The sequence below is a fragment of the Elephas maximus genome, chromosome 1, assembly GCF_024166365.1.
Source record: "Elephas maximus indicus isolate mEleMax1 chromosome 1, mEleMax1 primary haplotype, whole genome shotgun sequence".
Taxonomy (NCBI): Eukaryota; Metazoa; Chordata; class Mammalia; order Proboscidea; family Elephantidae; genus Elephas; species Elephas maximus.
The window spans coordinates 196,886,375-196,910,023 of NC_064819.1; the positions used below are offsets into that span (position 1 = coordinate 196,886,375).

At 40.1% G+C, this 23,649-nt stretch overlaps 1 protein-coding gene across 5 annotated transcripts in view; it reads right to left on the minus strand.

The window, feature by feature from the left end:
• PTPRK (protein tyrosine phosphatase receptor type K) overlaps positions 1 to 17,969 on the minus strand; it is a 694,658-nt gene extending 676,689 nt beyond the window's left edge. For all 5 annotated transcript variants that reach the window (XM_049901316.1, XM_049901385.1, XM_049901556.1 and 2 more), the window contains exon 1: positions 17,617 to 17,969. In XM_049901316.1, coding sequence (XP_049757273.1) covers positions 17,617 to 17,713 — 97 coding nt within the window. In that variant the 5' untranslated portion in view covers positions 17,714 to 17,969. The remainder of the gene's footprint in view (positions 1 to 17,616) is intronic.
• Positions 17,970 to 23,649: the final 5,680 nt, after the last annotated feature.

A 23,649-nucleotide genomic window follows, 5' to 3' on the forward strand; every position in this document is an offset into this window, starting at 1 on the left:
TTGAAAATGCATGACTAAAGTTCCAGGTATTGAATTTGCACTGCAGGTGCAGGGGCAGGATGGTCAGGTCCCACTCTCATTCCTGGCTGCCACACTTCTATGTCTGTCTCTGACTTCCCTCTCTCCTGGGTGTCTACTACTCAAGGCAATGGGCTCCACTGCAATAGCAGCTACAGAGAGAAAGCTGATCACAGTCCCGGCATTTCAGGCAGTCAATAAGTAGCTATTGTTGCTTTTAGCTCACGTCAAGTCAGCTCTGACTCATGACCACCTTATGTATAACAGAACAAAACACTGCCTGGTGCTGTATCGTCTTCAAGATCATTGGTATGTTTGAGTCCATTGTTGTGGTTACTGTGTCAATCCACTGTGTGGAATAAGGGATATAACTGCTGATATCAGATAGATCTTGGCCAAAAGCAGACAATACCAGAAAGTTGTTTACCTGTGTTTTATTGGCTATGCAAAGGAATTCAACTGTGTGGATCGTAACAAATTATGGATAACATTGTGAAGAATGGGAATTACAGAACACTTAATTGTGCTCATGTGGAATGTGTACATGGATCAAGAAGCAGTTGTTCAAACAGAAAAGGGGGATACTGCGTGGTTCAAAACTGTAAAAAGCATGAGACAGGGCTGAATCCTTTCACCTGACTTAATCTGTGTGCTTTACAAATAATCTGAGAAGCTGAACTATATGAACAAGAACGCAGTATCAGGATTAGAGGAAGACTAACAACCTGTGATATGCCAAACCTTGCCTGCCAAAATGAAGACAACTTGAAGCATTTACGGAAGCAGCTGTAGGTCACAGCAAATAGGAATCTGCAGCCAAACTAGTAGGGGCACTGCGTAGGATGTACAGGTTGGGACTGTACATTTCCATACACTGTGGTCTATGAGATCACTCACCAACATTCCTGATCCCGCTTCCAGAGAGAGAGTGAGAGCCTCCAGAAACAAATGGGCTCTCTAGTCTCCCCAATTCTGTTTACACTTCAGATTACTCAACTTTGGGAAAATTCTACTTGCTGGAATTTTACTAACATTGTGGCAATTTTTACTTAATTTTTTTTTTTTTTTTGATAGCCTTCAATTTCTTTGTGTGTAGACTCAAGGGTATGGAAAGACTGCTAACACACTGCAGTTATCTCAGGCAAGTTCTAAAGTAGACCAGCAAACCTGAGAAAGACTGAATGTATGGGCAGTTACAAATCAGCCCCAGGCTTCACTCTGACTCATTGGTACATGGAGCTATGCAAAGATTACCACTCCTTAAAAGTCATAAAAGCCACATATTCTTCCCAAAAGCAGAGACCATGCCTGACTTATTCAACAACATACCAAGGACCTAGCACAGCACCTGACACATAGTAGATGCTCAAAGATTTGTGAAGTAAAGGAATAAGCAACGGAATACAAATCAAATCCAAATTATGCTCTTATTAGTGAGGCAAACCAGCTCAGATGGCAACAGCATTTTCTATTTCTTCATGAAAATATTCAAAAGGAAAAACAAGCATGCACACAACTTGTTATATATGACCAGAGACCTTAAAACAGTTGTTTAAGCTTCAATTTTTTTTATAATCACAAAAATCTTTATTGACATATCTGCAGAAAATACAAATACTATTTGACAGTATTATAGAATAACAGTTATAAAATACATAGAAAACCAAAAATCAAACCCGTTGCTGTCGAGTCGAGTCCAACTCATAGCAATCCTATAGAACAGAGCAGAACTGCCCCCACAGACTTTCCAAGAAGCAGCTGGTGGATTCGAAATGCTGACCTTGGTTAGAAGCCATAGCTCTTAACCATTGTGCAACCAGGGCTCCAAAGTATAAATAGGAAGATATATACATATAAAAATGAATTTGGGGGAATATTCTTTACAATGGTGGATGGTTTAATGGTAGACTTTTTGTCTTCCATGCAGGAGACCCAGGTTCAGTTCCTGGCCAACGCACCTCAAGAGCAGCATGTTGCTATGCTGCTGAACAGGTTTCTGTGGAGCTTCAAGACCAAGACAAACCAGGAAGAAAGGCCTGGTGATCTACTTCCAAAAATCACCTTTGGAAAGTCCTGTGGATCACAATGGTCCGATCACAGGGATGGTGCAAGAACAGGCATCATTTTGTTCTGTTGTGCATGGAGTTGCCATGAGTCAGGGACCAGCTAACAACATTCTTTATGATATATAACAAAATTACCCATTGATCACAAGAACTACATTGACTTTCTTTATCATATCATTGTCTCCAAAATATCTAACTTAGATATGCAAATATATTTGCATTTTCATTCTTCAGCATATATACTTTTTGTTCCTTCAATGACAATAATTTATTATTGAAGTTTATAGTCCTAACAGAAACAATTTACTTTAATAAAACAATTTATATTTTATGATACTTAACAATTATAAAATACTTGCATATATATTATTCGTTTTATTTTTATGAGTGTCTTATTGAATGGCCAGAGCAACTATTAAAATCACTCTTCATTGTAATATCCTCATTCAACATATAAGAAAATGAAGAATCAAGCAGAAGAGAAGTGTCCCGAACCTCAGAGCCAGAGAGTGACATAGTTAGGACTGCAACACAGGTCCTCCGATGGCAGGTCCAATGTTCCATCCAAGGAAACAGCCTCTTTTTCACACAGATCTCCCAGGAAGTCTTGCTCTCTGTCTGAAGCAGATCACTGCCAACCTCTTTGCCTTATATATTCTCCTAGTATTCAAATGTGAGTTTTGACAAAGGGGCCATAAGGAGTCAAAACTGGGAGAGCAAATTATTACAAACTTCATCATTCAGGAGTCACAGTTACCAGAACCGATAAAGATATGAAAAAGGAAGAGAAAAAAAAAAAAGTTTTCCCTAAAAAAGCAGGCAATAAAGGGAAGAAATATGTCCCTAAGCTTTTTAAGATAATAAACAAAGGTGTGTGAAGATAAGCTTCTAGTGACAGAGTTGAAGCTGAAGTTGATAAGCCTTCCTCCACAACCACTGTCTTCCCCTCTAGATGCCAGGCAAGCTTCTCCAGTCATAGAAGGGCCATACTGATCGTAGACCTCCATGCTTCTCTCAGTTTGTCATACTGTGGGGTCTTGTGTGTTGCTGTGATGCTGGGAGCTATGCCAACAGTATTCAAATACCAGCAGGGTAACTTATGGCAGACAGCTTTCAGTTGAGCTTTCAGACTAACCCAGACTAGGAAGAAGGACCCAGGGGTCTACTTCTGAAAAGAATGAGCCAGTGAAAACCTTATGAATAGCAGCAGAACACTGTTTGATATAGTGCCGGAAGATGAGCCCCTAAAGTTCGAAGGACTCAAAATACAACTGGAGAAGATCTGCTTCCTCCAAGTAGAATCAACCTTAGTGACATGGATGGAGTCAAGCTTTTGGGACCTTCATCTGCTAATGCGACATGACTCAAAATGAGAAAAAAAAAGCTGCAAACATCCATTAATAATCTGAACATGGAGTGTATGAAGTATGAATCTAGGAAAACTGGAAATCATCAAAAATGAATTGGGATGCATAAACATAGATATTCTAGGCATTAGTGAGCTGATATGAACTGGGTTTGGCCATTCTGAATCAGCCAATCACGTGGTTTACTATGCTGGGAATGATAACTTGAACAGGAATGCTACTGCATTCATCATCAAAAAGAACATCTCAAGATCTATCCTGAAGTGCAATGCTGTCAGTGATAGGACAATACCCATACATCTACAAGGAAGTCCAGTTAATACAATTATTTTTCAAATTTACACACCAACCACTAAGGCCAAAGATGAAAAAATTGAAGATTTTTACCAACTTCTGCAGTCTGAAATTGATCGAACATGCAATCAGGATGCATTGATAATTACTGGTGATTAGAAAGCAAAAGTCAGAAAAGAAGAAGAAGTAGTTGGAAAATTTGGCCTTATGACAGGAACAATGCTGGAGATCGGAAGATAGAATTTTGCAAGACCAACAACTTCATCGCAAACACCTTTTTCACCAACATAAATGGCAACTATACAAATGGACCTCGCCAGATGGAATACACAGGAATCAAATCGACTACATCTGTAGAAAGAGACAATAGAAAGCTCAATATCATCAGACAGAAGAAGGCCAGGAGCAGACTGCAGATCAGACAACCAATTACTCATATGAAAGTTCAAGCTGAAACTGAAGAAAATCAGAACAAGTCCACAAGAGCCAAAGCATGACCTTGAGTATATCCCACCTGAATTTAGAGACCATCTCAAGAACAGATCTGACGCGATGAACACTAATGACTGAAGACTCGATAAGTTGCGGAATGATATCAAGGACATCATATATGAAGAAAGTAAGAGGTCATTAAAAAGACAGGAGAGAAAGAAAAGACCTAAATGGATGTCCGAAGAGACTCTGAAACTTGCTCTTGAACGTTGAGCAGCTAAAGCAAAAGGAGAAAAAGATGAAGTAAAAGAGGTGAACAGAAGATTTCAAAGGGCAGTTTGAGAAGACAAAGTATTATGACAACATGTGCAAAGACCTGGAGATAAAAAACCAAAAGGGAAGAACACATTCAGCGTTTCTCAAACTGGAAGAACTGAAGAAAAAATTCAAGCCTCAAGTTGCAATACTGAAGGATTCTACAGGGAAAATATTAAACAACGTGTGAAGCATCAAAAGCAGATGAAAGGAAAACACAAAATCACTATACCAAAAAGAATTGGTTCAACCATTTCAGGAGGTAACATATGACCAGGAATCAATGGCAATGAAGGAAAAAATCCAAGCTGCACTGAGAACATTAGCAAAAATAAGGCTCCAGGAATTTACGGAATGCCAATTGAGATGTTTCGACGAACACATGTGGCACTGGAAGTGCTCGCTTGTCTATGCCAGCAAAAGTTGGAAGACAGCTACCTGGCCAACCAACTGGAAGAGATCCATATTTATGCCTATTCCCAAGAAAGGTGATCCAACCAAACACAGTAATTATCGAACAATACACCATTAATATCACGTACAAGCAAAATTTTGCTGAAGATCATTCAAAAGCAGCTGCAGCAGTATATCAACAGGGAACTGCCAGAAATTCAAACTGGATTTAGAAGGAGACACAGAACCAGGGATATCATTGCTGATGTCAGATGAATCCTGGCTGAAAGTAGAAAATACTAGAAAGATATTTATCTGTGTTTTATTGACTATGCAAAGGCAGTCATCTATATGGATCATAACAAATTATGGATAACATTGCTAAGTATGGGAATTCTAGAACACTCTCATTTCTCATTTGCTCATGAGAAATCTGTACATGAATCAAGAGGCAGTCGTTTGAACAGAACAAGGGGATACTGCATGGTTTAAAGTCAGGTGTGCGTCAGCGTTCTATTCTTTCGCCATACCTATTCAGTCTGTATGCTGAGCAAACAATTTGAGAAGCTGGACTATATGAAGAAAAACAGGGCATCAGAATTAGAGGAGGGCTCATTAACAACCTGCGTCATGCAGATGGCACAACCTTGCTTGCTGAAAGTGAAGAGTATTTGAAGTACTTATTGATGAAGATAAAAGACCACACCTTTCAGTATGGATAACACCTCAACATAAAGAAAACAAAAATCCTCACAACTGGACCAATAAGCAGCATCATGATAAACAGAGAAGAGACTGAGGTTGTCAAGGATTTCATTTTACTTGGATCCACAATTAACACCCACGGAAGCAGCGGTCAAGAAGTCAAAAGATGCACTGCATTGGGCAAATCTGCTGCAAAAGACCTCTTTAAAGTGTCAAAAAGCAAGGATGTCACCTTGAGGACTAAAGTGCACCAGACGCAAGCCACGGTGTTTTCAATTGCCTCCTATGCATGCAAAAGGCACAATAAGGATGACCAAAGAAGAACTGACGCCTTTGAATTGTGGTGCTGGAGAAGAATATTGAATATACCATTGACTGTCAAACGAACAAGCAAATCTGTCTTGGAAGAAGTACAACCAGAATGCTCTTTAGAAGCAGGAATGGTGAGGCTACACCTCACACACTTTGGACATGTTATCAGGAGGGATCAGTCCCTGGAGAAGGACATCATACTTGGTAAAGTAGAGGGTCAGTGAAAAAGAGGAAGACCCTCAACGAGATGGATTGACACAGTGGCTGCAACAATGGGTTCAAGCTTGGCAACAATTGTGAGGATGGTGCAGGACCGGGCAGTGTTTGGTTCTGTTGTGCAGAGGGTAGCTATGAGTCGGAACCAACTCAATGGCATCTAACAACAGCAACAACATTTACTGTAGAAGTACTGAGGGCTACACTATGATCTCAACTTGCACAGCCACATTTGAACCTCTGGTCTTCAGTCATATCCAGCTTTAAGTCACTAACACAGGCTTAAGTCTAACACGTTATTGTGTGCCATCGTGTTGAATCCAATTCACAGCAACCCTATAGGACAGAGTAGAACTGTCCCATAGGGTTTTTTCAAGGCTGTAAATCTTTACAGGAGCAGACTGCCATGTCTTTCTCCCACACAGCAGCTAGTGGGTTTGAACCGTCGATCTTTTGGTTAGCAGCCAAGTGCTTAACCACTGAACAACCAGGGCTCCTAAACTAAAACCAAACCCATTGCTAACGAGTCGACTCCAACTCGTAGTGACACTATAGGGCATAGTGGAACTGCAGCATAGTGTTTCCAAGGAGTAACTGGTGGATTCCAGCAGCTGACCTGTTGGTTAGCAGCCAAGCTCTTAACCACTGTGCCACCAGGGCTCCATCAAACCAAAAAACCAAACTCACTGCAGTCGAGTGGATTCCAACTCATAGCAACCCTGAAGGACAGAGTAGAATTGCCACATACAGTTAGCAGCCACAGCTCTTAACCACTACACCGCCAGGGTTTAGGGCTGCATAGGTCCCATAATTCTCTCACTGTGAGAGGAGGAAGCTGGGAAACAGCTGCTACTCTTCTACAATTTATTCATTATATAGTACCCCAAGATATTTCCTAGAACAACTTCAAATAGCCCATGTTGCTCAGGTATGTGTTATAGAGCTAGGCAGCAGTCTGAGAAGAGCAAAATTATAAACAGATCCACTTTCACCATGAGGTTTTTCAAAATTAGTTTCCAAAGAGTAAAGAGTTAGTAGATCTTATTTTACTTTATTGACCAGCATCATTTACCACAACTTAACTTGCCTCTTGCCTTTTACTAAGAAGCAAATGCATACATGCTAACACCTATACATACATGTACATATATATATATATATCCTGTCATGACACCTGATAACCAAGCTGCTAAGATGGTCTCTTTCATGTGCAGATGTATAATTATTACCATCTTACATTTGGATTACTATTCTAATCAAAGCCAATCATTAAATCAGGTTTGTATTTTGAAACATTGTTTTAGAAATTCAAAATAAAAACTCAAATAATTAAAGAAAACAATTAATAATTATCTATATATTATAATTATGCAAAAAATGTGTGTGTGTGTGTGTGTGTATATATATCCCCCCCCCTCCCCAATAATGCTGACCTATAAATTAAAATCCTGGGCTTGAGCTCAAGTTTTCCAAGCTATATGCCTTTGGGCAAGTTATGTCTCCATTCTGAACCTGTTTCTTATTCTATAAATGAAGGAAGGGATCATTAATTTCTAAGGTCCATTTTAGCTTTTAAAATTCTGTGAAATTTTTATCTTGGACTATTCAATACTGAGGCAGGCAGAGAATGACATAATGAAAAGCATGAAATTGGTGTTTTAAAGTAGATCTTAAAGGGAAAACCAATAAAAGACACACTCCCTAGAACAGCTGATCGGCAATGCACACAAACCTGTCAAACTGTCTCTTTCCTCTCTTCTTCCTTCACCCTTTCTACTTACAGACTGAGGCTTAAACCAACATGTTTTCCTGATGTTACCACCTAGTAGTGGTCCAGAGGAAGGAACATCTGCATCACCTGCTTTTTCCCCACCACTTCCTTTTTTCTCCCTCACAAGGATATAAATTCACACAGTGGTGTTCCCCACTCTTTCTTTGCTTTTACTGCTCACGACTTGTTTAATTCCATCTCGATCAGCCACACTGTAGCCTGTTCCCTCTGTTACCTTCCCGGAATCCATCCCCCTGTATTTTGACAACTGGTGATTTGGGATCCACAGTCTCCCTTCCTTCATCAGTCCGTGTGGCCTGAGTGGGCATCTAGGACTGAGCCCAGAATCCTGGGCTAGGCCAATCTGCACACATACTTCTCCTCAGAGCCTTTGATTCAGGGGCTAGATGGATGATGACTTCCTAGATCCAATCAGAGGGAACCCTGTGGTCTTTTCAGGTACAACCAGCAAATAAGTTTATATTTTCCTGATGGACTTGAACCTGGGAAGCTGCAGAGTTAAGAACTGCTACAGCCAACTTGCCTTTACATGGAGCCTAAGAATGAAGTTCCTAGAAAAAGCCCCAGAGCCAAGAATACCAGGTAGAGATAAATCATATTCAACAGCATTACGTTGAGTTCCTAAACCTAGTTCTACCTGAATTGTCAGTGGAGGCAATGAATCCTCTTTTGTTGCAACCAGCCTGGGTTGCATTTCTGCCAATATACAAAAAAAAAAAAGTCAAATTGCTACGTATGTGTACACATTCAATAATGAATCTTGGCTCTACTAGTTCCTCACACTATGACTTGGGGCAAGTTATTATTTAAACTCCAGGCCTCAGTTTGTAAAATAAAGATTATTTCAATCTTAAAGCATTATGCAAGGATTTAAAATCCTGTAAAACATCAATCATAGGTCCTGGCAGGTCATGGGCACTCAGTAAACGGCAGCTGAATATACCACAGACTGCCAGAAGAATGTACAAACCTGTCTTAGAAGAAGTACAGACAGAATGCTCCTTAGAAGCAAGGATGGCAAGACTTCATCTCATGTACTTTGAACATGTTCTCAGAAGGGACCAGTCCCTGGAGAAGGACATCATGCTTGGCAAGTCAGAGGGTCACCGAAATAGAGGAAGACCCTCAACAAGATGCACTGACACAGTGGCTGCAACAATGGGCTCAAACATAGCAAAGATTGTGAAGATGGCGCAGGGCTGGGTAGCATTTCATTCTGTTTGTTGTACATAGGGTCACTATGAGTCAAAACCAACTTGATGGTACCTAACAACAACATCGTTTTTGCAATTGCTGTTGGAAAATCTCTCCTCTCCAACCAACATGTGAAGGAATAAACAGGCCTATGTATCGCTGATAAAAATAAAAGCAGAGTTGGCACAAAAGGCAAGCCCTAAGAATTGGAATAAAATTAGAAAAAGTAAGAAGTCAGAGCTGTCAGACTCTAAAGCTCTTCAGGATGTACGAAAGTACCTTTCAGAATTTCTCCATCACTGAGTTCTCCTATAACATTGATCTTTCTCCAGTTAAGCCTCTTTAAGCACCAGTGTTTACTATAAGTAAAAATGGAAACATATTGACTTGCAGTTTATTTATTAACAAAACTGTATATTTTTTTGTGTTTCAGACAATATGGGTTAAGCAGACTTTCATTTACAGTTTCAAGAATACAGATACACCATTTCCTCCTATTATAATATGGCCAACTATTATGGGTTAACATTAATTCACACCTCTTGGTTTTCATTAGTCTCTGCCATAACCATGTCATTATTCCTGTATTTTTTTAATCGCTCGTGAGTGGTAAAAACAAATATAGCAGTTGTGATTTAATCAGAGACTTCACTGTTGAAACACCCAGCACAAGTAGGCACATTTAGAATAGAAAATGGGTAACAAAAAACACTTGCAGGCTCATTAATAAGAAGGCAATTAGGTCTTCTGGGAAAACTCATTTCATAAAAGAATGCTAAAGCAAACCATAAAATACAAGTAAAATTGTGTTTTGACATGAATAGTGTACACTGCCTCTTACATCATAATTTTTCTCTTGAGAAAACTGACACGAATCTCTGTTCTTAAATATGAGCACAAAAGATAGTAAAAAGAACACCAGTGATATTTAATGCATTCTGCCTACTAACTCCCATTCATTAAATCTGACTGTCCTATAAATGAGCTTCTTATTACAAAGATCCTTAAATTACACTTAGAAGAAAGAGAATTATAAAGCAAGAGACTGTTTACTAGTATTGTCAGAGGAAAGACTATTTCTTGTATCAACATTATGCTAAATAAAAATGATTTACATATATCGTGCTTCATTCCTGAAATACTGTGTTTACTTTTAAAGATCTTATATAAAAACATTAATAACCAATTTATTTACCCTCATTTTTATCCCCATTATGAAAATATTTCCTCAAAATTATCTGAACCTATTCCTTTTAAAAAAACATACAGTATTTTTGTTTTGATACGTCTGGGCTGTTAAATTATAATCAAGTAAATATTGATCATAAACATATTTCCAGGGAAATTTGTTTCATGTTTTAATTAATCCTTTCACAATACTCTTATTATTCTGCAGTAAAGTACATCGAACAAGCAAATCTTCTCTCTGTCCTAAAGCAGTTATTTCTCAAAATTAAATATTCAAGCATATCACCTGGGAATTTTATTAAAATGCAGGTTCTGATTTAGTAAGTCTATGGTGGGGCCTATAGGGTCGCAATGAGTCGGGATCGACTCAACGGCACTGGGTTCTGGGTATGGTGGGGCCTGTTAGGCTGCATTTCCAACAACTTTCCAGGTGGTACTGATGCTGCTGGTCTGTGGATACCAACTGAAGTAGCAAAATCCTAGGAACCTTGCAACTGGAGAATCCAAAGACCATGAATCAAATCAGCCATCAATTCTTGGATGGGCAGTGCAAACCCTTGAAAGGCTTCCTCTCTAGGAGCTGTGGTCAGTCTGCTGCTTAAGCAGCTGCTAGGTCGCCCTCTGTTCAACAAAGATTAAGGGAATTTCTGAAGCTAGTCAGCTGCTGCCTTGGGCAGGGTTTGGGGAATCAGCCTATGAGCAGCTGCTTCAGCATCAGGCTGCACTGGGAAGGGTCTATAAAAATAGACACCAGTTTAGAGGAAGATTTATTTTCTTTTTGAAACATAGTACAGTATAAAACCCACTGCTGTCAAGTTGTTTCTGACTCACGGTGACTCTACAGGAATGAGCAGAACTACCCCATAGGGTTTCACGAGAGCAGCTAGTGGATTTGAACTGCCGAAGTTTTGATCTCTTAACCACTGCGCCACCAGGGCTCCTAGTATAGTATAAAAATAGTAAGATAAAATAAAGGTAGTATATACTTTCATTTATTTTCTTGTTAAAATATAGTATAGTATATGGCTCATTTACTTTCCATTTCAATTTTTCCATCTATGAAATAGAGAAAAGAATTGTCTATTTTCAATATTCCTTCCAAGAATCTATTTTACGGGTGTGATCCCATCTGTAGATGTGCTTAGCTTCTTTCTAACCTGGTCCACTGGACTACGAAGTCCTATCACTGTTAATGCACAGACACACACACACACACACACACACGTGCACACATACACATCTTTCAGCTTTCCCAACAAAATGCAAACAATAATTCAACCAGACACTATTTTCTTTGGCTTTATTTCTACCTGAGCTCCTGTTATTAGAACAATTCTAAAATGACACCTGTTAGAGAACTTAGCCAGCACTGTCCTATTCATCATTTCTATTAATAGAGCTCTACAAGCATATAAAGTAGAAACTTGGATTATTTCATTTAGGATTTAATTGGCTACTAAAACAATTGTAAGTGACGAAATAAGTGACTTGTAATTTTTACGGATTATCAACACACAGGGGATTCTGCCAAAAAATTCAACTCAGAGTTAAGTGAGGATATGGCAAAGTTCCATAACAGGATTACTGTGATCTTTACATCCCAGGCCCAACGTTTTCTCGGAATGTCAATAATCTGAAAAACCTCACAAACCCAGGGATTTTTTTTATTATGTAAATTAAGTATTTATTACTAAAATATTAACTACAAATCAATTCCCTCAATCCTTGTCCAGAATACTAAAATAAATGTAATTCTCACAACAGAATCTTCATGGAACTAATACTTTATGTAGAACTATATTTCATTAACAAGATATTTCATAAAGCACATTTCCACTAAGATCAACCTGAAGTTTGTAAAATATCTACCTCCAGAGTTCACATTGATATCAACCGTTCAAACATAAAAATAATTTTTAAAGTTTTCCAAAGCATAATTGTAAGTTATCTCACCTATCTCAGGTAAAAATCAGGTAATGTGGTACTGAAAATTTTTATCCCTATTTACAAAAGGAACTTAAAGTCTCTCTCCATTCAGAGGTATAATGGCACAAACGTATAAACGTTCTATGACATTAAAGGACTTTTTAATGGATATAAACATTAGGTTTTTTGGCTTCCAATGAAACATAAATTAGCATGATTGATGTATTCTCCAATTATTTTGTTATCAAACACCATTTTAAGATATATCATGAATTGTCTGAGCACCATTACTCAGTAACTGTGACAAGCAGCATGAGTTTTCAAGAAAAAAACAAGTCATGTTCAAAAGCAATTACAACCTTTTGAGGCAAAGAGAAACATCATTTCATAAAGGAATACAGACCAGATACATATAATCAAAGGGTAAAGTCTGAGAGGAATACACAGAGGGAACTTTTTGCATCCACAGAATAAGAAATGAATGCATTTGGACAAAAGCAAAGGCTGATCAAATAAACAAGGCAAAAAGAGAATTTTTCCCCTCTTCAGAAAATTAAGTGAAAGATCACACAAACATACACATGCACACACACAGTCCAGAAGTTGGTGTCCTTTGTGTTGTCTTCAAGAACATTCTGTAAATTCCCTTGATGTTTCCTGCTCTCAATCTTCTAGCATTTCTCTTCCTGCCTTCCCTAAAGACCAAGGAGAGGAAACAGGAACAGCACAGGGCAGATGAAGAGAGCATTTTCCAGGCCTCCGGGCGTCAGGTCCATATTTAATATGATTCATACTGAGTCTTTAATACCACGTTAAGCAGACGTAGCACACTGGGCTTTAAAGGTATTAATAGATGACAGCATGGTTTCTCTATATAGGATTATATCACATGATTTAAATATTCTTTGAAAAGCCATAAAACAAAAACCTGTAATAAACTATCATTTGTAGCAACACAAGATTTGGTGGAAGGACTGGCATTAGCACTGGGTAGTGGATGAGTCATATTTTCAGTTTTTAAGAACATGTCCAGGAACAGAAGATAATGTGGCGAAAACAAAAAGGCTACGATTTTGTGGATATTCATGCAGGGCTTTGTTGTTGTTAGAGAGGAGTAGGAGGCAGTGTGGGAGAGGGGCAGGGTAGCAGAGGGGCTGATTTATTTTTCAAATTCACATTTATGAACACAAAGAGAAGAGCTGTCAGCAGCACACATGTCAATGCCCAAATAGCAGCCAGGCCTGCCTCTCCCCGTCTGGTTAGGACAGACACAAAATGACATCTCGCAATCCAGGAAAATCAACAGATTCAGATATAAGGGGACTAGAGAGAGAAAAACCAGTTCTGGGAAACGTCCAGTTACATATCATTACTATTGATTAGAAATTTGGAGTTTTAAGGATTTGAAGAACCGAGGGATCCTGGCCAATCAAAACCAGAAAACTAAAAGGCAAGCCCTAAAACAAGCTGCCTCTCATGTATCTTCCTCGTTGGTAACAAATATAAGACAAATTAATTTAGCATACAGAGACAGCAAGAGGTCAGACACACGGAAAGTGGCACTGCTTAGATGAGTTGTGAGGACCTGAGGGATCTAAGTAAGTGCACATTTACAGTGTGGCATGCCAGGAACTGTATCCAAGACAGGAGCTTGGGCTGCATTTCCAGGCTCACATCCCACTAAAGAGACAATAGTCCCTCTCTAGGTCAGTGATAAGACTGCATCTAAAAAGCTGCATATTATTCTCTACACAGAGATGAAGAACCTGAACAACCAACAGTTGAACAAACAGCTAAAGAAATTGACTGAAAATATATTTCTTCTATAGATAGAATACTAGAAATGTTAATAGAGGCTCCTTCAGATACAGTGCAAGTAACTATTAACACAAGGTAAGTCATTAAAAAAAAAAATAAAAAGGGTAATGTCTACTATTGGGCTGAAAAAATTATGGTCTGGCCAATCTAGGATGCTTATGTTTAAGAGTGATTAAAATGAATGGCTAGTTGAGCAAAAACAAAACAGAAGTCCTGAAAGGCCTGTACTCACCAGGGAGAGCATAAAAGCAGTAAAGGAAAAAGCTGAAGGTAAGGCACTTCAACTACCATCATGTATGATGATTATACTCCAGATAGCTGCACAATGCTTTGCAATTTACAGTGCTGGTTCACATAAATTACTTCACTTGATCCTCACAACAACCATGTATAAAGGTCAGGATAGATATTATTATTCCCATTTTACAGATGAGAAAACTGAGTTTGCAAGTCACATAATCTGTGACTAGTTTTGTCAGTCATCCGAATCCAGAAAACTTTCTTACATTAGGACACTGCCCAGCTATGCTAAATATCAAATGATAGCTACACAACCAACAGAATAAACTTCAACCTATTTTTGTGCATCTATGCCTCAGTTTCCCTAATTATAACACAGGTGTCATTATGAGAGACTGAACTGCAAGACGATAAATATAAATTGAGATTTATGGGAAGTTCAGGTTCTAAAAAAGCTCACTCTGCAGCATTTTTACACTTGAACTCCAAAAGCTAAGAAAAAAGTCACAATAATGAAAACAACCTTAAATTTTTGGTTTAAACAACAGATTAGATGCACACATGATGTGTCAAAGATCCAATAATCTTCAGTCTTTCAAAATTTGCTTGTGAAACACACTTTTTAGGAACCACACCATAATATCTGAAAGTGGTAAACTGGCCTTACCGGGCATGATTTAAAAGACATTTAACAGGATATTTTGAAATTCTGTACATGTTCTTGCTTTAGACTTTTAAGGTATTTTTACTGAAATTTCTCAATAGCAATACGTTTATTGTTTAAAGTGGAATAAAAGAAAAACAGCGAGAAAGAACACACCTCCGATTCTTGAATCAATGTCTTTGCAACAAATCTGACTGCCATAGGTCTTGATGACAGTAGAATACCAAATGATTTATTATAGCCAGAAAAAAGAAGTGTTTACAAAACAAACTTTTAATTTACGGAGAAAGGCAGACCCACAATCTGACATTAAACACTGGAAATAAAAGGCATTTGTTTTGTATGTACACATAAATTCTGAAGAGCAAAGTCTGAGATACAGTCCTGCGAGAATTGCGTTTATTAGAACTGCACATATTAAACGGAAACCCTGGTGGCGCAGTGGTTAAGTGCTACGGCTGCTAACCAAGAGGTCGGCAGTTCGAATCCGCCAGGCGTTCCTTGGAAACTCTATCGGGCAGTTCTACTCTGTCCTAATAGGGTCGCTATGAGTAGGAATCGACTCCACGGCAGTGGGTTTGGTTTGGTTGGGCATATATTAAAAATGTCCGCTAATGTGACAAAGTCAAATGTTATGCTTTCGTCACTAAAGCCAGGCATATTTAGGTAAATTACTTCAAACTCGATGTCTAAGAATACAATTGTTCATTTGAGATATCTGAACTCCAAGGATCACAAAAGCTCATCTGCACATTCTGCTGGAGGAAATGTAGTATTTCTCTGTTCATTAAACAATAAATAACATTTAAAAAAGTTTCTTTACTGCAGAAAATGTATCCATCAGCTGTTGGAACAGAGTCTAACTCTTGAATACATGTACGTTTAATCATGCAACTAGTAAGAGTTCAAACTTTCAATTAACAAACTACATGCCTTTTCAAGCACAGGCCCTCTGCGAAGGGACAAACACTACAGAAATCAATACTCACTCCAACCTGACTGCATATAATGACTTAACATCAAGTACAGTTCCAATACTAACGGGCATTATATGCCAGAGATGCACGCAGTAATGCTTTCTCCAGAGAGAATTAAATCAAATCATCGGATCGTTCATTGAACACAGCAGTTACTCTCTGCAGACATCACCTATATACAAGGCTTCTCCTCCACATGCTGATATTTTATCATCTCTGCCTGAGCGCACAACACATGCTGCCACTTGGATCTGCTGCCTAACTCCTTTTATAGAGTTCTAAAGGGGCTAGAGAGAACGGAAGGGAAATAAAGTATTACTCCGGAAAACAACAATTGGAGTTTATTTGCAGGAAACCAAGCAGCCACAACAACCAGAGCAACTGACAAGTACAAAGTAAATTCTTCCTCCGCGGCCTCAGCCAGGAGCGCAGCTATGGCTTTCCTCCTCTTCTCCATCACGCCCTCGACCACCTCTGCGTCTCCATCTGCACCGCGACCCCAGGCAGCAGATGCGCTCGCCAGCCTATCTGAGCTGAGTGAGTTGACCAGAAAAGTTGTCAGGACCGGCGGGAGGCAGACAAGTGCCTGGAAGCCTGCTCTCCAGCGTCCACCTGGTGAAACTTCAGAACCCTCAGAGGAGAGAATTAAAGAAGCAACAATTTACAGGAAAGATAACCAAACTGGAAGGGAGCAGAGGAGGGAACCGGGAGACCGGAGTTCACGGACTTCTCTGAGTGGCTTTACTTAAAACCCAAAGGTCTAACATACAAGACCTCACCACATCACTTCACTTCTTCTGGGTTCTACTGGGTGGGGGTGTTGGGAGGAAGGGGGGACGGTACTGGTTTGCAGCCCCTGTCACTCAAGGCGGCTCAGGGAGTTACTGGGCCACCTTCGCGGTAGCTTTGCCTCAGGAGCGGGCTCTCTCTCGGGGTCAGGATTCCCCTGCCCAGGACGGCTCTGCGTGGTTCCTTCGAATCATATTTCAAAACATCTATCTTACAGCCTCTGCCAGTACACACCAGGAACATGCTCCACGCAAAACCCTAACTCACAGTCCAAGTCCAGGAGCAACCCAGCGCTGGGGGAGGAGAGAAGAGGTGGGGGAGGGACCGGGAAGTAGTAGGACTATAGTCAGGGGAGGTTATTCCCGGGACAAAAAGCACCTGGCAGAGCGCGCCGAGGTCAGTCCCTTCGAATCTTCACATTTCTGACAATGGCCTCCCGGGGGATTTTTTTTTTTTTTTTTTTTTGAACACTCTAGTGGCAAACAGCAAAAAGCCCACACCACGAGCAAAAGAGTGGCCGTCCCCAGAGTCGTAACTACTTTCTTTCTCTCTTCTCCACTAACCCAGTGCACGCTGCGCTGGACGCCCAGGCTGCCAATTTCCCAAGCAAAGCAAGGTCTCCAAACACTACCGTCCAGCCCTGCCAGCCCGCGCCCCGAGCCAGCCGCACACAGGAACAATGGGTCTCAACACTGAAAGTTACCTGCGCCCAGTGGCGAGCGCCTGATTCAGTGCCCCGAGTCCCACCTGACACGAACTCTGGGGACCTCTCTCTCTAGCCGGTACACCGGGACCACGAAAGCTGTCCCCAAATAACTGCCCCCGGCCCTGGCGTGGAGCCGGGTCCACCCTTCGCGAGCCCCGAGCCTGGGGCATTGATCGAGGCTCCGGACGTCCCCTGGCCACTCACCTGCGGAGAATTGGCCTTGGGCAGACCCCAGGAGAGGCCACGGGGAGAAGAGCAAGAGCGCCACAAAAGCAGGCAGCGCCGCCGCCGCTGTATCCATGTCGAGTTTGGGAGAAGTTTCAAGCAGCTTTGCAAAGAGCGGCCCGGGGGACCGCGGCGAAACCCACGACAGCGGTGCTGGCTGGACCTCGCGGGCTGAGGGCGGGGAGTCGGCAGCCACCCGCCGACACTTTTTCCTGCTTGGCGGACGCCAAACTACCTCTGGGGCTCAAGCGTCGCCCGCGTCGCTGGCCGACCGCGGCGGCAGCTCTCCATGCTCGGCGGAGGCTGCTCCTGTTAGTCAAGAGTTACTTTGCTCGGGGAGGGACGGGGGCGGAGCCGAGGGGTGACGTCGCCCCGCGGGCTTCGGGCGCTTCTAAGGAATGCGGGCTCGGGCGCGGCGCCGCCGCCTCCGCCTCCGCCTCCTGCCGGAGAGACGCGCGCCGGCCCCGGCCGCGCGCACCGCGCCGCCTTTGTTCGCCGCCTGCGCCTGGAGTCCGCGTCCGCTCGGGGGCCGCGAGCGGGAAAGGGGAACCGGCGCCGTTCGCTGCCCTATTCCAGAAATTCGAGTTTGAGACAAGAGAGTTTGGTAAGCGGTGTTGCCTGACAACAGAGAACGAGTGCAAAAGCACCCGCTGCCTGAGGAGAGGCGACCTGGGGTTATTCCCCCCCGGTGGGGATCCCACCAGAGCAGTTGTTGGTAGGAAGAAGGGGAAGTGTAGAAGCGCCCTAAAAAGCACCCCACCCCCATTGAAAACTTACTGTGCCTTATTTATGTAATAATGAGTACGACACCTCACCCCATTGAAACTTATTGTTCCTTATCCGTGTAATAAATAGAACTTGAATAGAAAATAAATGTCCAGTAACTTTCCAGTGTGAACAGCTGGCGTGTCTCCTTTCTGGTTTATTTGTCATTTCCCAAATATTTGAATTCGTTCTCTGCTTCACTGGCTTTGCTTGTTCTGAAACCTTCAGGCCTTTAATTTTTGCTTCTCACTTAAGGACTGCTTCAGGGCTTATTATCCTTCCATTTCACAAGAGTCGGTGGAGTAGAGAAGGTGGCTTTGCTTTTTGTTTGTTCGTTTAAATATCTGATAGCTATTGAAGGCATTTAACAAAAGCAGTTCACACCGATAATGAAAACAGCAAGGAAATGATTTATCTGGAAGGAGAATAATGCTATATTGTGACAGTTAAGTATTTTACAGTTTGTTACTTCTTCAGCAGCTTGAAGTGGGTTCACCATACATCACCCTCACTAGTTTCTCTGATAAGACTTTATGGTGTATACTTTATTAATTTTTATAAAATATCAAATAAAAATGTGTGGTCACAACTGAATAAATATAATAATTTTTATTCAGGACTTCGATCTCTGTGTGCAGTTCCTAGAATAGATTCTATTGACTGACATCTATCAGTTACTCAGCTTTCTCCTTTGTGAATCAAGACAATGTGAAATTCAATTTACTGCAACATTGACATAATTTACCAAGCCACATACTGTTCCTTTATTCAAATTATATGTGTGTATATGTATATATATGTATATGTATATATAATTAATGACCAAGTTTATGACAAAACCTGGAAATATAAATACATGTGTATATGTGTGTGTTTGAATGAAATCAGGAAGGAAAAGACTTTGATAAGAATAGCAGCTTGATTCAAACAAAATTTGGAGTCTTATAGCTGGCTCATTAGCACACTGACTAGCCCAATACTTGTCAATTCAGTACAGCATACTTAAGTTCATCCTTCCTTGAGGTGCGATGTAGAATTTTTTAAAAACTTATTTGCCTGTAGCTATTAGCACATCACCACCATCATTCCTATTTCTTTGAGTAACATTCCCAGGTTTAAAAAAGATTGAAGGACATATATTTTCCTTTCAAAAGATGTAGCAGAATTATTTAAAATTTAGCAGCTATTTGCCTCAGAAAACAAAGCCCACCAGCCATGTACTAATTCAACTGTTATGTCCATTTAAGAAAGATGAAGGAAGAACATGACTTGTGTGTGTTTATTTAAACACCAAGAGAAAAAGCTTTTTTAAAGACAGACATGAAATGCCAGGGCAAAGTGCACACAGCTCTTAGCTTGCCCATTGAGGAGGTCAACTGATAGAAGACTCATTTCACTTTCACAATCATGGGACTAATAACTATAACAGGTAATGCTTAGAGAATGTAGTTATTCCCACTTGACAAATACGGAAATGAGATTGAAGCACATATATGGGTGAGAAGCAATAGAGCCACAGTTAAACGGAGAGGTTGGGGGGTGGGGGGTGGGGGGACAGAGTGGGAAAATGAATTCTCTTTTGAGAATTTAGCAAACCAGCAAAGATACAGTCTCACTAAAAAATCAAAGAAATACAGTAAAACTTCTTGGACAAGTAAATCAGCCCTTTTCTTATTAGTGACAGTAATTAATGCTGGCCAAAATGGACTGAAATCATTTGAATACGAACCGTGTGTGTCTTCCACCTAGATAAAAAAAAAAAAAAAAATGAATAAATCAACCAATCAATCAATTAATAAAAGTATAAATTGGGTATGACTTTTAGAAAAATTTGGGCACCATGCACTAAAAATCACTAAAATGGTCATATTCTTTGACCTAGTATCATCTATTCTAAGGAAATCCAAAACGTGGGGAAAAATTTATATACACAAAGTTATCATTTACAAAATGGAAAATCAGAAGTAATGTAAATGTTCAGCAATAGGGAGATTCATGAGCATTGTCTGGCTGGAAAATCAACCACTAGAAATGAAGATTACCAAAAAAAAAAGTTACAATGTGGAAATCCTTATGACAAAATTTAGGTAAAAAAAGATCAGAAGGCAAAAATCTACATGTACTATGACTATTGTTGTTGTTAGTTGCCGTCAAGTGGCTTTCAACTCATAGTGACGTCATGTGTGCAGAGAAGAATAGCTCCATAGAGTTTTCAAGACTGTGACCTTTCAGAAGCAGATTGGCAGGCTTGTCTTCTGAGGCACCTATGGGTGGATTTGAACTGCCAAATTTTCAGTTAGTAGTTGAGCACTTAACCTTTTGTGCCACACAGGAATCCAGCACTACGATTACAATCAAGAAAAAAGATGACTAAGAAAAATAATAAATTATAATATTAATAGAAGTATCAAAAGTTTTTTGAAAGAATGAATGACTAAATCAACCAATCAAATCAAATTTACTGGATTCTCAAAAGAAGATTCAGCAAACCAGCGAAGATGCGTTCTCACTAAAAACCTGAAATTTTATGGCTGCACTTCCTTATTGTCCTATTGATTCTGGTATACAGTTATATATCTCTTAAGAGAGGACAGGTTTGTATTTTGGCTGCAGATTTACCGCTTATTCCAGTCATGAACTTTGATCTGCATTTGGAAAATGTTTTCTGTGGAATATCAATTGCATCAGATTTTAAGAAATGTAATTGGAAAACAGGATCTCAAGATTGAATAAACTTGGAGAATTTTGGATTAGACAGAGCTAAATGAGTTTCTTTACTATAGTTTCTTTATATATATGTATAGTTTCTTTAGAAGAAGTGCCTCTGCCATGGTTAGCAATATGGTACTGTATTCGACGAGAGAAGAGAATGCAGTGTTTCTCAAAGTTTTTGATCATAGAACTTTTCATTAGGTAAGCATACCTTGAGATTAGGTTCTGGGGAACAGAATTTGGGAAGCATAGCCTTAAACAACATTTAATATCTCTGTACCTCAATTTTTTTTCATATAAACATGAGGCTAATAAATCCTACCTTAGATTTTTCAGCAGGATAAATGAAATATAAATGTAGATTCAGTTATAGGTATAGATATTTACCGTAACTCATCTTTCAGTTAGTCATACTGGAGTGGCTTACATGTTGCTCTGATGCTGAAAGCTATGCCAGTAGTATTTCAAATGCCAGAAAGGTCACCCATGGTGGACAGGTTTCAATGGAGCTTCCAACTAAAACACAGTAGGAAGAAGGACCTGGCAACCTACTTCTGGAAAAATTGGCCAGTGAAAGCCTTATGAATTGTGCAGAACATTATTTGATACAGTGCTGGAATATGAGACCTTCAGGTTGGAAGGCACTCAAAATATGACTAGGGAAGAGCTGCCTCCTCAAAGTAGAGTTGACTTTAATGATGTTGATGGAGTAAAACTTTCAGGACTTCCATTGGCTGATGTGGTACTACTCAAAATGAGAAGAAACAGCTGCCAACATCCATTAGTAATTGGAAAATGGAATGTACAAAGTATGAATCTAGGAAATTTGAAGGTTCTCAAAAATAGAACATTTGAAGATTGATATCCTAGGCATTAGTGAGCTGAAGGAAACCTTGGTGGTATAGCGGCTAAGCACTACAGCTGCTAACCAAGAGGTCAGCAGTTCAAATTCACCAGGCGCTCCTTGGGAAAGCTATGGGGGCAGCTCTACTCTGTCCTATAGGGCCACTATGAGTTGGAATCAACTCGACAGCAATGGGCAATGGGTAGTGAGCTGAAATGGACTGGAATTGGCTGTTTTGAATCAGAACAATCACATGGTCTACTACGCTGGAATTGACAAATAGGAAAGGAATGACATGGTTTTCATTGTCAAAAAGAACATTTCGAGATCTACCCTAAAGTACATCACTGTCAGTGATAGGATAATATCCATATGCTTACACGGAAGACAAGTTAATACAACTCTTATTCAAATTTATGCACCAACCACTAAGGCCAAAGATGAAGAAATAAAAGGTTTTTACAACTTCTGTAGTCTGAAATTGATCAAGCATGCAATCAAGATGCGTTGATAATTACTGGTGATTGGAATGCGAAAGTTGGAAACAGAAGAACCAGTAATTGGAAAATATGACCTTGGTGATAGAAACGACGCAGGAGACAACATGATAGAATTTTGCAAGACCAACAACGTATTCATTGGAAATACCGTTTTTCAACAAATGTAAAGGCGACTCTACATGCGGACCTTGCCAAATGGAATACGCAGGAATCAAATCAACTACATCTGTGGACAGAGATGATGAAGAAGCTTGATATCATCAGTCGGAACAAGGCCAGTGGCTGACCTTGAAACAGACCATCAATTGCTCATATGCAAGTTCAAGTTGAAGCAGAAGAAAATTAAAACAAGTCCACCCGAGCTAAGTTCAACCTTGAGCATATCCCACTAAATTTAGAGACCATCTCAAGAATACATTTGATACATTGAACACTAATGACCAAGGACCAGACGAGTTGTGAGATGATATCAAGAACATGATACATGAAGAAAGCAAAAGGTCATTAAAAAGATAATAAAGAAAAGATCCAAATGGATGTCAGAAGAGACTCTGAAACTTGCCCTTGAATGTAGAATAGCTAATGCGAATTGAAGAAATGATGAAAGAAAACAGCCGAAGAGAAGATTCCAAAGGACAGATCGAGAAGACAAAGTAAAGTATTATAATAAAATGTGCAAAAAGGCTAGAGTTAGAAAATTAAAAGGGAAGAACACGCTTGGCATTTCTCAAGCTGAAAGGAGAAAAAATTCAAGCCTCAAGTTGAAATCTTGAAGGATTCTATGGGCAAAATATTGAACGATGCAGGAAGCATCAAAAGAAGGTGGAAGGACTACACAGAGTCACTGTACCAAAAAGGATTGGCCAATGTTAAACCATTTCAGAAGGTAGCATATGATTAAGAAACAATGGTACTGAAGGAAGAAGTCCAAGCTGCACTGAAGGCATTGGCAAAAAACAAGGCACCAGAAATTGACAGATTACCAACTGAGATGTTTCAACAAATGGATGCAATGCTGGACACGCCCACCCTTCTATGCCAGGAAATTTGGAAGACAGCTACCTGGCCAACAGACTGAAAGAGGTCCATATATGTGCCCCTTCCAAAGAAAGATGAGCCAACAGAATGCAGAAATTATTGAACAATATCATTAATATCGCACATGTAAATTTTTGCTGAAGATAATTCAAA